Raw genomic sequence first — 15,933 nt, forward strand, 5'->3', positions numbered from 1 at the left:
TTTTGTTTCTTTGATGTCTTTGTTTTCTTCCAGGGGTTTTCTTCCTGGCCCTCTGGACCCAGTGATCCTTATGTTGTTACTGTTAAATTTATCTCAAAGGTCTATTGTTATTGTTCACTTATTTTGAGGATATTTTCCATCTTCTGTTTGTTTATTTTAACTCTTTTTCAATTACTTCCGTAAGGAGGTATTATACAGCTTCTCCTCCAGTTCACTGATTTTGTCCTCAGCAGCTGGTACTCTACTGTGAGATTTTTCCAGTGAATTTTTAATTTTACCTACCAAGATTTTCAGTCCGGATATTTCTGTTTGAAGTTTTCTCATTTTTACTTTCACATCCTCTTAAGTCTTTTGTTGTCCATCATGTGAATACACTTAGTTTTTTAAGTAGTTTTAATATTTTCTTTCTAAAGTCCTGATGAGAGAGGCTGATGTTAGTTGAGTCTTTAGAACTACTCTCTTCAATCTCTCGGTGTGGTGGGGTTTTGTGTTTTCTTATTGAGACCATTGTAGTGCAGTGGTAATTAGTATGTGTTGTAGGGCTCTTTCACTAAATGAAACGTAAGTCACAGAGTGAAGCAGAGCAAGTCAAAATGGAGCTTTTTAGTCCAAACCATCTATAGCCACTTTCACCGCTGTAGGTCAACAGTCCTTTCTTTGTCCTGGGCATGCTATGTCTGGGCTCACTCACCTCAGTTCATTTCAAAATCTTTACTCTGGTCTTGCTATCCCTTTACATAGTCACAGCCTCACCATACTGAAATCCTCCCCCATATTTTCTGTAGTTCTCCCCACCCACATTCTTCCCACTTCCTGTACCCTGTTCTTTCTCAAGTTCTTGCTTTCTCCTGGGTTGCTCTGTCCCTCTTCAGTCCTGATAGATACCCTGCCTCTGTGCTAGGACTACATATATAGGAGGGCTGCTGCTTCTGTTCATTCCCATCACTCCTTATAGAACCTATTTTATATAAATTTTTAGGCTGAGATATTCAGGAAGGAGCACAAGAGTTAATTTTGTTGCTTTTTGTCTGGGGTCCAATCAGGGGCCTCATGTATCCTTTTGGGGAGTTTCATCCCTGGCCAGGTGAGCCAGCTTCTTTTCCCTTTGATTTTGGGCCACATGCAGTGATACTGAAGGGTCATTCCTGGCTCAGTGCTCCAGGATTACTCCTGGTGATGTTTGGGGAACCACATGGAATACCAAGGACTGAATCCAGGTTGGCTGCATGCAAGGCAACTAGCCACTATGCTAGGTCTGTGGCCCCAAGAGAGTCAACTTTTTAGTCTACTTTGACAATTTTCTAGAGCCCGTTTTAACATCTGAAAATTTTGAATGTATTTGCATGGCATTAGGTCAATGTCTTAATTATGTTAACTGTTTTGCATGTTGTTTATATGACCTTTTATGATCTTGTTTATAATAGTTGTTTTTACCAGATTTTGTCTCCTGACATGATTCTAAATATTTTGTCTTTTAGGTAAAAAGTTTAGAATGGAAGAACAAAGAAAACCAAGAAAGAGGATTTTCATTTTTGTTTTCACATTTTAAGAAGTATTATTTGCCTTATATTTTCCCAAACATCTGCAAGGAGAACAGTTTGTATCATCCTGTACTTGGTAGGTAATCTTTGAAATTTTTTTAGGAAATCACATATGAGACTAAAACATGTGTTAGTGAAGGAATGGAGAGATAGTACAATGGGTCGGGTGCTTGCCTAGATTACCCTGATCCCCTATGATCCTGCAAATACCACCAGGAGTAATACCTGAGTGCACACCTGGAGTAACCTCCTGAGCATCACCAGATATGGCCCCCAAAATAAACAAGCAAAAAGAAAAGAAAAGAAACATATGATAGCATAACATTTGCCTTTGTTACCTGTATGTAGTAAGCTGATTAATCTTAATATTTGTATTGCTAGTGATGTTAGCCCACCAGAAATAGTTTAAATTATAGCTTAAACTCAATTCTGATATTTGTTATGACCTTTAAGCTATATTTTTACTTTGCTGTTTTTATTTTGGTTTACACTCTGTGATGATGTTCAGGGCTAACTCTTGGCTCTACACTGGTTAACTCTTGGCAAGGCCGATGACCATAGTTAGTGCTGGGTCGGTTGTGTGCCAGGTAATCTCCCTACCTGTTGTATTATGTCTTCAGTACCATAATGTTATTTTTAAAGGTCTTCTTGGATTCTGTGTAGTAGCTGTATTATTCAAATTCAAACAAATGATTACATTTTTATTATGTCTGGAATGTAATAATGCGTCCAGGATATCAGTTGGAGCCTTCTGACAAATTGTGTATTGGGAGAAGACCTCTACTATTATGTAGGACATTGATGATATATATTTTTTGTTTTTGTTTTTGCCAAATACAGAAGCTCTTGGGTTACTCCTGGGCTCTGCACTCAGGCATCACTCCTGGCAGGCTCAGGGGACCCTATAATATCGAATCTTGGCTGGCCACATGCAAAGCAGATGCCCTCCTCACTGTCTTTTTGCTTCAGCCCCAAAGGGGTATCTTTTAAAACTTTGATTAATAAAGTCGGGTTTCATGATTTTAGTGTTAAAAATTTTCTTAAGTTTGAAGCCTCTTTTCCGAGTAGGCTCAGCTCTCGGAGGCCAGGGAGAGGACGACCTCACTCCTTCCCCATGACATCAATCTCTCCCTCACAGGATCCTACTATACCTTCCCCTGGGCACTTGGGCATTGGCGATCTGCAGGTAGAAATGATCTGTTGCACAAAGATACTCTTACGGTTTTGTAACTTTAGGCAGCTAATAGGCTTAGACAAAATCTTTAAGACTTGAATTAGAATTAGAGGGATAGTACAAGTAGTTAAGGTGCTTGCCTTGCAAGTCGCTGATCTAGGTTCTGTCCCCTCACCACATTTAATCTTCAGTACTGCCAGAAATACTGAAATATGGAAAATTACCTCACAGTGCTATTTTCCTAGTAAGTCTGTCTGCTTCTAAATATCAATAGTTTTTTCTCAAATATTTAAATATTTATATTAACCTAAGAATAAGTTCTGTCTGATATTTTTATTTTCCTTTTATTTTGCATAGATATCCCACAGATGAGACCAAAGCCACATTATGTTATGGTAAGAAAGGATGCTGAAACTAGCGAAGCAATCTATTGTACAAAGGAACCTTTCATTAAGGCCCGAGTTATTGTCATTCGCTGGCTGGTTTCTTTCTGGCTTGAACCAAAGCCACATACAGGACCTCATATTCCTGGGATGGAAGGTGAAGTCTTGCCAAAGAATATTCAGGTAATAAACACATAGAGCAAACTTGCTAATGGTAAAGGTGATTTAAGATTTAATTCACTGATCACAGGTTCTTTAGGTATAGAATGCATTTAAAACAGCTTTTGTTTTAATATTGTCTTCATATAATTATATTTTATAAATCCAGGTTTTAGCACTTTATATAATTAACCATTAATAGAACTTGGAAGTCATAGATTGCTTTAGTTATGAGTTGATTCTTAGCATCATATATGTGTTTAATTTTAACTGTACAGTAATATAATTCTAAATTATAAAAATTCTTACCATTTAAAAGAATTTGCAATCAAATGGTTGTAGAACTATATGGTTAGTTTTGGATTTCTGTATATTTACAGGATGTTTCGAGAATCCCCATCATTCCTGAATCATTCTGGTACACCTCCCACTCCTGATGCTGGGGGTAGTACCACCACTGACTGATGTTTAGTTGCTTGCATGCTATTTAATTATTTACAATGAATTCTAAAAATAACTCTGCCTTGGGGCCAGAGAGATAGCACAGTGATAGGGTGTTTGGCTTGCATGCAGCCAACCCTGGATGGATTCCTGGCATCCCGTATGGTCCCCCGAGCCTGCCAGGAGAGATTTCTGAGCACAGAGCCAGGAGTATCCCCTGAGTGCTGCTGGGTGTGGGCCAAAAACCAAAAATCAAAACAAAACAATAATTGTGCCTTGATTTGTAACAGTGTTGTAAATTATTTGTAGAATTACTGTGAATTCTGTTAATATTTGCTATTGCAAGGACAAATAACCAGTTAAGTGATTATGATTCTTTCTTTTATTAAATTTTAGAGAGCTGCTGCTAGTTTGGTATCCAGAGAAGAAAGCAAAAATGATAATACTGATAAAACAGATCGAACTACAGAACCCGAACAGTCTCATTCTAATACAAGCACTCTTACAGAGCGAGAACCTAGTTCATCTAGTCTTTGCAGTATTGATGAAGAACACCTCACAGACATAGAAATAGTTCGCAGAGTTTTTTCTTCTAAAAGAAGTAATGTAAACTTTGTTACAGAGATATTTCGGCAGGTAAAATAGCTCTCAATTTTTAAATTTTGTAGTATAGAGGTATGTGTGTATCTCTCAACCACTTACAAGTTCTTGTTTTAGAGGTGTGTGTGTGTGTGACTTAACCACTTACTCTGTGTGTGTTTCTCTCTTGACTACTTATAAGTTCTTGTTTTAGAGAGTGGATTTATGTGTGTCTTGAATACTTAATGTTTGCGTATCTCTCTCGACCACTTATAAGCTCTTGTTTTTAGGAGTCTGAGCAATAGAACAGCCAGAAGAGTGCTTCTCTTGCACATGACCAGCTAGTTGTATCCCTGGCACCTTATCTGATCCACTTGACTCACACAAGCCATTATTCCTGAGTACAGGAAAATTAGTAAGCCTAGAGCATTGCTGGGTGTGACCCCAATTGCAAAGTTTATGTTTTTTTTAAATTTTGTTTTTGTTTGGTTTTTGGGTCACACCTGGCAGCACTCAGGGATCACTCCTGGCTCTACGCTCAGAAATCACTCCAGGCAGGCTTTGGGGACCATATGGGATGCCGAGATTCAAACCACCATCCTTCTGCATGCAAGGCAAACACCCTACCTCCATGCCATCTCTCCAGCCCCGCAAAGTTTATGTTTTATAATTTTATTGCATCTAATTCTTTAATATTACTTATTTCTAAATTTTGGTTTTGTGGTTAGAAACTTTTCTTCATACAGTAATGTTTATAAATTGTACTGAAATTATTTTTACTCAAATCAGTAAAAAAAAAATGGTATTTTGATTGCCTTTATCTTCAGAGGTTCACTTTTCTTCATTTGAAATCAAAATTGCTTATGGTGATGGGAAATGAAATAGGAAAAGAAAAAGAAAAAAACTTTTATATAAAGATGGAAGTTTTTAGGTGCACGTTCTCAGTTACATAGAAAATTTGTGGAAAATAACTTTAAGAAAACATTTTATTTGTTCTAAGTAGCAAGTTACATTTAACAATTACAGGTAAATATTGAGTGATTTAAAAGAATATAGGTAACGTGGTGCTTTTGTTTGTTTGGTTGGTTGGTTTTGGATTAACACCTCTTTTAGCTGTTTCTGTGCTTTGAGATTGCTCTCAGAAGTGCTGGGCTATTCAGGGAGTTTTATGGTTCAATACAAATTTTAGTAAAGAGTTTGTTCCCCGTCCTCAAGGAGCATTATTGGAATTTTAATGGGAATTATGTTGAATCTGTTTAATGCTGTGGGTAGGAAGGTCATTTTGTCAACATTGACTCTTCTAATGTATGAACAGAATATTTTCCATGTTGGTGTCTTCTATTTCAGCAGTGTTATAACTATCATTGTTGTATACATTTTTAATCTTCTCTGTTAAGTTAATGTTAAGGTATTTGATGTTTTGGAACTCTATATTGAAAAAGTTTTAAAGACACATTTCTCAGAAAATGTGTACAATACAACCAAAGACTTTATCTTTTTTTTTTTTACAAAGTCACTTAAGGTAGTAGATTGCAAAGTATAGTCTGAGTCTCCTGAGAGAAGTGAAAGCTACTTTACAGTGAAGTCTTTATATTATTTATTCTCATTCTTTAGCAGATGAATGTACAGTGAAGTTGTTTATGACATTGTATTTGTAGACAGAAGTACATATGAGAATCTACATATCAGCAATTTGAACATTCAACTATTTAATAAACTAAGCAGGATAAAAATGTAAAAACAATATTATCCTTTTAGATAAAAATTTTTCCCAGAAAATATTAATTTCTTTTAATATATAGTTAGGAAGAGTCTGAGAACAAAAAAGTGATACATTGCTTTAGGAAGACGACATTTCAAGGTACATTAAGTTCTAATTTATGTGATTAGTATGTCTTAAAAAATATCCATCATGATATAGATAATGGAAGTATATTAAAAGATCAGAAACCAGAGTATTGTGTAATTTACTGAAAAAGTTTATTCATGAGAGAGCCTTAGCTACCTTTAATGAACAGACATCTGTTAATGAAGTCATTTGTTAGAAAACTGTACCCTCCCTTCTTTTCCATTCCCTTTCATTGTTGTGATTACTTGGAAGTTCTCTCTCTCTCTCTCTCTCTCTCTCTCTCTCTCTCTCTCTCTCTCTCTCTCTCTCTCTCTCTCTCTCTCTCCCCCCTTCCCTCTCTCCCTCTCTCCCTCCCTCCTTCCCTCCCTCCCTCCCTCCTTCCCTCCCTCCCTCCCTCTCTCCCTCTCTTACACACACACAACACATGCATGCATGCACACATGCACTCACAACTTCATGAAAAAGCATGTTTTCCAGCTCATTGGGCTATCTATTTCTCTGGACTTAAAACTGCTTTGTGAACATTTAAGTTTGTTTTATTACTTACATTGCACCCTTTTAAGGGAGACTGAACTTAAAAAGTAACTGGACTTAAAAGACAATTGCTGAGGCCAGAGAGCACAGTAGTAGGGGGTTTGCCTTTCACACAACCGATCCAAGATGGATGGTGGTTCGAATCCCAGCATCCCACATGGTCCCCCAGCCTGCCAGGAGTAACCCTGAGCGCCGCCAGGTGTGACCCAAAAAACAAAACAGCAATAAAAGACTGTTGCTGCACTTTATTAAGCAAGTAATCTTTCAACAGGCAATGATGATCAGAATCAAGCTATAAACCTTTAAACTGCTTGAATATGAGAGAATTTGGAAGTGCATTTGTTTAGGAACAAAAGGTGTCAGTAATGTAATTTTCTAGATAATTAATAGCATATAAATTAAAAAATTATCAGGCAACATTAAATACTCCTTTGAAATTACACATAAACTTAACTTTTTGGTGAGAAGTGAATACTCTGGTGGAGTATGTGCTGCTAGATTGTTTTTTAAAGTAATTTAATTTCATTTATATTTGCACATACTACAAACAAAAATTTTAAGGAAAGGATTTTCTGCAGTGATTTTTAGAATCAATAGCAGTTTTGGTTGCTTATCTGAATTGTAAATAGTTTTACTGTGTGTATGTAATATTTTTTTGATAAGGAAAATATGTAATTTATTTGTTTGTTTTGCCACACTAGTAGTGTTCAGGGGTTATTCTTGGCTCTGGAGTTTGGAATCACTCCTGGCAGTGTATAGGGGGCCAAAAGGGATTGTTGGCGATTGAATCTGGGTTGGTCTCATGCAAAGCAAGTACCATACCTGATGTACCATTTCTCTAGCCCCAAATACATACTTTTTGAAAAAGTTAACATCACCTAGAAATTACCAGAAGAAAAGAATAACTTTAAGATTATTCTTTCTTTTTTTTAAGATTGCTATTTAAGGGGAGGTTGGGGAGGCATGGGCTACATCAGATAATTCTTAGGGTTTACTTTTGGTTCAGTGTTTAGTGGAATATGTAGTTCTGCAAATCAGACATGGACTTCCAGCATATAAATCCTGGTTTTATGGTTGAACTTGTTGAACTCTTTCTTACCCTTCAATTGTCTTTTACTCACTCCCTCCCTCCTCCTTCCTCCTTCCTCCCTCCCTCTCCCTCCCTCCCTCCTTCCCTCTCTCTTTTTCTCTCCTTCCTTCCTTCCTTCCTTCCTTCCTTCCTTCCTTCCTTCCTTCCTTCCTTCCTTCCTTCCTCCCTCCCTCCCTTCCTTCCCTTCCTCCCTCCCTCCCCTCCTTCCTTCCTTCCTTCCTTCCTTCCTTCCTTCCTTCCTTCCTTCCTTCCTTCCTCCCTCCCTCCCTCCCTCCCTCCCTCCCTTCCTTCCTTCCTTCCTTCCTTCCTTCCTTCCTCCCTCCCTTCCTCCCTCCCTCCCTTCCTTCCTTCCTTCCCTTCCTCCCTCCCCCCCTTCCTTCCTTCCTTCCTTCCTTCCTTCCTTCCTTCCTTCCTTCCTTCCTTCCTTCCTTCCTTCCTTCCTTCCTCCCTCCCTTCCTCCCTCCCTCCCTTCCTTCCTTCCTTCCCTTCCTCCCTCCCCTCCCTTCCCCTCCCTCCCTTCCCTTCCTCCCTCCCCTCCCCTCCCCTCCCTTCCCCTCCCTCCCTCCCTCCCTCCCTTCCTTCCTTCCTTCCTTCCTTCCTTCCTTCCTTCCTTCCTTCCTCCCTCCCTTCCTTCCTTCCTTCCTTCCTTCCTCCCTTCCTTCCTTCCTCCCTCCCTTCCTTCCTCCCTTCCTTCCTTCCTTCCCTTCCTCCCTTTCCTTCCCTCCCCTTCCTTCCTCCCTCCCTCCCTTCCTTCCTCCCTTCCTTCCTTCCTTCCTTCCTTCCTTCCTTCCTTCCTTCCTTCCTTCCTTCCTTCCTTCCTTCCTTCCTTCCTTCCTTCCTTCCTTTTCTTTACTTGGGGTTGGGTTTTTGGGTCACACCTGGCAATGCTCAGGGGTTACTCCTGGCTCTGCACTCAGAAATTGCTCCTATTGCTCCTGGCAGGCTTGTGGGACCATATGGGATGCCAGGATCTGAACCACTGTCCTGCTGTGTCTAAGGCAAACAACCTACCGCTGTGCTATCTCTCTAGCCCCTCACCCTTCAATTTTCAAAGGATTTGCCTTGCTATTTATATTTAATTTATATATATTATATCAAAATGAAAACAGTTTTGGGGCTAGAGAGATAGAATATGGTGTTAAGGAGCTTGCTTTGCTCTTGGTTGTACGTGTTTGATTCTAAATATCACATATGATCCACTGGCTCAGAACACAGCTCTGAGCCCTGAGCACAAAACCAGGAGTAAGCTCTGAGTATCTCACTGAGTGTGGTTCATTTCTTCTTATCATGCTGATAAAAAGAAATGACAGCTCTTTTTTTGTTTTATTTTGTTTTGTTTTTGGGTCACACCCAGCAGTGCTCAGGGGTTACTCCTGACTCTATGCTCAGAAATCGCTCTGGCAGGCTCAGGGGACCATATGGGATGCCGGGATTCAAACCACTGACTGTCTGCATGCAAGGCAAATGCCTTACCTCCATGTTATCTCTCTGGCCCCAGAAATGACACCTCTTACTATTTTTTCTGTATGTTTTTCAGGAGGCAAAAGAAAGTCACATTACCATGTTACAGGGAATTTTGATCACAAGTCAGATATTTTAATTAAAATATTTTTCAAAATTTATTTTAATGGTAATTTTAAAAATAATGTAAGCAAAATATTTATTGTAAAATATTATTTGTCAAAATGTTGCATTTACTTAGATATTTATAGAAGTACAGTTTCCCCCACCCTCCCTGAAGTACAGTTATTTTATGGAATCAGGAATTTTTGTTTGTTTTTAGATCATACCCAGCAGTACTCAGGGGTTACTTCAGTTCTGCACTCAGAAATTACTCCTGGCTGGTTCAAGGGACCTTATGGGATGCCGGGGATTGAACTTGGGTTGGCTATGTGCAAGGAAAACGTCCTCCCCGCCGTGCTATCACTCTGTCCCAAGAATCAGAAATATTTTCATTTGTACATGAATACTACAAGATTGAAACAGATTTTTACTCTCCGTACTTTTAAAAAGTGTGTCTACTAGGGGCTAGAGTGATAGCACAGCACTAAGGCGTTTTCTTTGCACGCGGCCAACACAGGACAGATCCCGATTCAAGTTCCGGCATCTCATGTTCCCCCGAGCCAGCCAGTAGTGACTTCTGAGCTCAGAGCCAGGAGTAACCCCTTGAGCACTGCCGGGTGTGACCCAAACACCCCCACTCCCAAAAGTGTGTTTACCAAAGCATTTTAATTTCACTTTATTTACAAATTATTTGGAAATAGAAAGCCTGTTTATATAATGAATTTATTGAGTTTAACTTAAAAATTAACATATAATCTCATATTTATAACAAGATAGATTAGTAATTAGCCATTATAAATTAGAAACTTATGGTATGGAATTTATTATCTCTGTTCTTTTTCACTAGGCATTTTTGTTACCAATTTGTGAAGCAGCAGCTATGAGAAAAGTGGTAAAAGTATATCAGGAATGGATCCAGCAAGAGGAAAAACCTTTATTTATGCAAGAACCTGAAGAAATTATGATCTCTTCAGAATTACCTTGTATTGACAACGTCACAGACCATAATGCTTCAATGGAAGGAGAAAAAAGAGATGAGGTAAAAATAAAATGATCTTTTAGTATAAATCTTAATAGATTTCCACAAAAATGTAATAATGTGTTATTACATTGTAATTATTATATGCATACACTTTTATTTGTTTTGCTTTTGGGTTACACCTGACTATTCTTATTGTTTACTTCTGGCTCTATACTCAAAGATCATTCCTAGCAGTGCTCAGGATGCCAGGGACATAACCCAGATTGGCTACGTGTAAGGCAAGTGCTTTATTTGCTGTACTGTCTCACAGGCTCTACACGCTCATACTTAAAATGCAGGAAGGGAAGACTATCTTTCAACATGTTTTTTAATTTAACAGATTTGACACGTTGATGTCAACTTGTACTACTGGTGTCTCATACTTCGTTGTGGCTTAGCACAAATTTCAGTGCCAGCGTCAATATATTATATATAATTAGAACCGTTATCTCAGTACCCTATCCCAAAACACTTTGATGTTACAAAATTTAAAAGTTAATGATGATGAGTTGGAGAGATAGTACAGTAGGCAGAACCAGATTTGATCCTTTGTGCCCCATATGGTACCCAGGCCTCTCTAGGAGTGATTCCTGAATGCAGAACCAGGAGTCAGTCTTGAGCATCACTGGGTGTGGCTGAAAAACCAATAACCAAAACAACAAAGGAACAAACAAAAAACTCAAAACAAAACCCTAAAGACTGAGGTTTTTGTATGTTAATTCTTAAAGTCATTGTCAAATTTAAATGCTATTATAAGATGGGTGGTACTTAAAACTGGTGGCAATCAAATTGCACATTCTTATACTTAGAAGGATAATTTTCTAACTACGGTTTCCTCTGTCTTAGTCTAGGAGTGAGTACACAGCATAGCTAAAATGCTATTGTTTTTTGTAAATTTTTGCAAATAATTTGTAAATATTTGCCAACTAAACCACTTTGGTAAGTGGTAAAATCTGGAGTTACTAACATAGAAGGAAAAAGGACGGGGTGGAGCGATAGCACAGTGGACAGGGTATTTGTCTTGCATGTGGCTAACTTGGATTCAATTCCCTGCATCTCATATATCATATATCACTCCTAAGCCTGCCAGGAGTAATTTCTGAGCACAGCCAGGCAGGAATCCTGAGCTCTGCTGGGTGTGGTCTAAAAACCAAAAACCAAAAAATAAAAAGAAATAGAAAAGGAGTGAGAGGAGAGAAGTGGAGATATTTATAAGTATCTGGAGTTTGAGGTGCCAAGGGACATAAGGAAGAATTATTCAGATAATACTTGATCATAAAAACATGAGATTTTTTTGTGTGGAAAGGATGTTACTCTCTTAAAAGGATGTTTATGGACGCAGAGACCACTTCTTAGAGGCATGAGGCCACTCATAGCAGGCCTGATGGTTTGGTCCAATAGGCCTGGTGATGCTGAGTCTTATCAGGGCCACATCCAATGAGACTCTGGAAACACCAGGGGACTATCAGTGCAAGGGTGAAATGTAGTGCCAGGGATCAGACCTGGGGTCTTCTGCACGATATTCATACATACACTCCAGCCATTTAGCTATTTCCTTGACCTATTGGTATGGAATTTAAGGAATGATTTAGACCAGTGTATATATTGAGTAAGCTACTTAGAGCTGATTTTCATTTCTGTTTCTTGGAATGATACTATAGTTTGTATTAGACTAAATCTTCTGAATATTACTATCATTAGTTGTAGACAATCGCACACAGCAGTGCTCAGGGGTCATTCCTGGCTCCAGGCTCAGAAATGGCACCTGGCAGGCTCGGGGGACCTTATGGAATGCCGGGATTCGAACCACCATCCTTCTGCATGAAAGGCAAACACTTTACCTCCATGTTATTTATCTCTTCAGCCCCTATTTGTGTATTTTTTGAATTTATAACAATCTCTTACAAAGATCCTATTCTTGGGTGTGTATGTGTAATCTAAGAGGTTTGTACATGAAATATGTAGAAAAAACATTTATCTGAAAAGATTTACTCTCTGGAAGTTCTTTTGCTGATTTTTCAACCCCCACCCTTCTCTAGTCAATGTGAAACTTTTTAACAGTGAATTAACATTGCTTTTATAATCAAATAAGACATGTTATATTTTGAGAACATGGTTAGCAGCAGTACCCACAAATTGCAAGTTTATATCTTCAGTTCACTAGTCATTTTCAATTAATTAAAGCTTGTTACTTTGTTTCAGGAAAATTCTAGCAATATTGCTGATCATGGTCGAAATTCTGCTTGGGCTAAAAATGGATCCTACCAAGATGTTATCTACAGTGTCTCTGAAGAAGCCACTGAACAGAATATTCGAGCTGGAATGCAGGCCGTTTTGCAGGTAGATCACTTTTTTTTGCTCCCTTGGGGGGAAAATTAACATTAAATATTTCAGATAGCTTAGTAATTTTTTTTCTTTTGTTTTTGAGCCACACCCGGCAGCGCTCAGGGGTTACTCCTGGCTCTGCACTCAGAAATCACTCATGGCAGGCTTGGGGTCGATATAGGATGCCGGGAATCAAATCCGGGTCTGTCCTGGGTCAGCTGTGTGCAAAGCAAACACTCTACTGCTGTGCTATCTCTGTGTTCCCTAGAATACTCTTTTTAAATGTAATAAATTTATCACTATAGTTACTATGCTATATATTGTTTTCCCCTTACATTTTACTTTTAATATATGTATTAATGAGAGTTACATTTAAAAATTCTCTACTGGATATGTAGGGAATCCTATTTATTTCTAAATTAATTATGCCTCTTTCTTGCTTTTCTTGGTTATTGCTGCTTGGTTTACTAAGCCTTTTCTACTGTTTTAAAGTTAACCTGATATTACTTTCTCCCATATTTTTACAACTGTCTTTTACAACTTTTACAACTGTGTTTTACAACTGTATATAGCTCATGCAGGGGATTTTAGTCAGAATGATGGGCATAGAAGGTATAAATACCCTAAGTTCACGATAAATGTGACTTCTTTTTTTCAAGTGTCTTTGAAGGACTTTCTTCATAGTTGCCATTATAAATTTATTTTCTTTAATAAAATATATCTAGTGATTAGTTACAATGATTTTTTATTGCCACTGTTTTTGTTTTGGGACCATACCTGGCAGTGCTTAGGGATTATTCCTTACTGCATGCAGGAATTACTCTGATACTCAGGGGATCTTATAATCAGGGATCAGACCTGATTATGGCCTATCTGCTGTACTACTGCTCTGGTCCCAGTTAACAGTGATTTAGCTGAGGATATGTGTTAGTTGATCTTCACTAGTAGTAGCATTGATATAAATTTGTTTTTGTAGCCTGTTATTATATTATATTGATATAATTATATTATATTGATACAACCAATAAACATAAAAACAAGATTTTTGAATATCACTATATTCTTACAGATTTAGGTATTCTCTTTCATCTTAAGTTATTTTTTATGAGATTGTTAAAGTTATTATGTTAAATTTTTTAGTTATTAGGGTTTGAGCTATAATACAGTGGGGTAGACACATGCCTTGAAAGCAGCTGTCCCATGTTTGAAACCTGACCCCATATATCATTTCCCAAGTTCCACCAAGAGTGATACCTGAGTACAGAGCCAGAAGGAAGCCTTGACCACCATCAGGTGTTGTCCCCAAAACAAAAAAACAAAACTATTTTAGTTATGAAAACAGTAATTTTTCATTTGGTCTGTTTATTTATGAATGTCTTAAAGTAATTTTTACAAGTATACCTAAAATTAAGTTAAAAAAATAGGTGTGATGTCTTTAAAATTTTAGATAACAAACAAATGGTAGAAATAAGGATAGATTAACATATAGTCTTAAACTTTTAAGTTGGTAGTAGATTTTAGTGAGTGAAATTTAAGTGGTTTTTGTTTGGGGGGAAAATAAGGAATTTACACCATTGACAATCTATAATGAATAGTTATTTTTTTTAAATCTTAGGTGTTTATTATAAACTCATCAAATATATTTCTTCTTGAACCTGCAAATGAAATAAAAAATCTTCTGGATGAGCACACAGATATGTGTAAACGCATTCTTAATATTTACCGGTTCATGGTGGTGCAAGTATCAATGGACAAAAAGACTTGGTAAAAATTACTTATCATTGTAAATGTTTTATACATGATTAGTTTTTAGAGGAATAGTGTCTGTGAACAGGTTTTCTTACTTTAGAGTCCGCTTTATTTTAAATATCATTGATCAGACTTCCACAAGATCTCTTGAATTATCTTTCTAATATGGGCATATGAAGTTCTTTCTTCTGCCTTGAGGCATTCCTGAGTGTGTGCTTGTTTTTTTGAGTAAATGAATCTATACACATATGGATGAGTGAATTAGAAAATTTAATATATATAATAATAATTTATATATAATATATAAATACTGATTCTTTATCTTGGCGTTCAGTATCATGTAAATCAGCACCCAATTTACTTTTCTAAGCATCTCTCAAGCCTAATGTTATATACAACAGGATCCTGCTTCCTAGCTTTATTAAGTTGCTTAGCAGTTTTTCTTTGGCCCATTCTGGATTTCTCTTTAGACTATCTAAATCTTGCACCTTTTTTATTGTCACTATCCTTTAGATTCTACCTTCCTCTTTCCACATAACCCTTACTCCTATTTTCCCACTAGCTTGCTTTCTTTGTGTATTTGAATCCCTCTTAGAGTTCTGCTCAAAGATATTTTAGTATCTTTTTAACTCTAATCCAAAGCCATCAGAGGTATTTTCTTTCTAAGTATAAAATAACAATGATTATCTTCATATTTCTTAGTATAGTACATGATTTATCTTACTGGTCACTTGAAAGAACTGTTAGGAGAAGCACAACACCCTTTTGTGAAGATTGGAAGGGCAATTCATAAGTTTTTGTCAAATTGATCATGTTCTTTCTAAAATTTATGCAAAATAGGTTTTAAAAGGTTGCTCAAAAGGGGTAATTTTTGTCTTTTGATGAACATCTGATTCATTCTGCTGCATACATAGTCTATAGTATATGTGTATAAATCTCAATTTTTGTAGCAAATCCTTATGAATGGATATGATGTATCCTTTAGTTACTAGAGGAAAGGGAAGGCAATGGATATCCTTATACATAATTTCTTCATAGACTCATTCTTAAAATGTTGAAATGTTTACTCACAGGATATGTCCACTATGTATTGCTATAGTTAGAAATAGGACTTTATTAAAAATGTTAATAGTGTTAATACAGTTCAATTTAATAATAGATATTGTTAATAGCTTATTTGGAGTTATTTTCCTGTGCCAGATTTATATTAAAATACTTTACATTCTTTTTTTGTTTTGTTTTTTGTTTTGGGCCACAACATTTGATGCTCAGGGGTTACTCCTGGTTAAGCGCTCAAAATTGCCCCTGGCTTGGGGGAACCATATGGGGCGCCGGGGGATCGAACCGATGTCCTTCCTTGGGTAGCACTTGCAAGGCAAACACCTTACCTCTAGCTCCACCTCACCGGCCCCTACATACATTTTTATATTAAGTCACTTGTTCACAGAGCTGCAGTTTGTGTTGCTCTGACTCAGAACTTGTTATTACTAATCAGTAAAGATGCCACTTTTTGCTCTCTTATAGT

General features: G+C 37.4%; 1 protein-coding gene across 3 annotated transcripts in view; it reads left to right on the forward strand.

Moving 5' to 3' along the window:
• Nucleotides 1-15,933, forward strand: part of RALGAPA1 (Ral GTPase activating protein catalytic subunit alpha 1) — a 225,256-nt gene that overhangs the window by 55,427 nt on the left and 153,896 nt on the right. For all 3 annotated transcript variants that reach the window (XM_049766570.1, XM_049766571.1, XM_049766572.1), the window contains exons 8-13: nucleotides 1,479-1,617; nucleotides 3,073-3,281; nucleotides 4,095-4,334; nucleotides 10,161-10,352; nucleotides 12,537-12,674; nucleotides 14,275-14,423. In XM_049766570.1, the coding sequence (XP_049622527.1) occupies nucleotides 1,479-1,617; nucleotides 3,073-3,281; nucleotides 4,095-4,334; nucleotides 10,161-10,352; nucleotides 12,537-12,674; nucleotides 14,275-14,423 (1,067 nt within the window). The remainder of the gene's footprint in view (nucleotides 1-1,478; nucleotides 1,618-3,072; nucleotides 3,282-4,094; nucleotides 4,335-10,160; nucleotides 10,353-12,536; nucleotides 12,675-14,274; nucleotides 14,424-15,933) is intronic.

The sequence above is a fragment of the Suncus etruscus genome, chromosome 2, assembly GCF_024139225.1.
Source record: "Suncus etruscus isolate mSunEtr1 chromosome 2, mSunEtr1.pri.cur, whole genome shotgun sequence".
Taxonomy (NCBI): Eukaryota; Metazoa; Chordata; class Mammalia; order Eulipotyphla; family Soricidae; genus Suncus; species Suncus etruscus.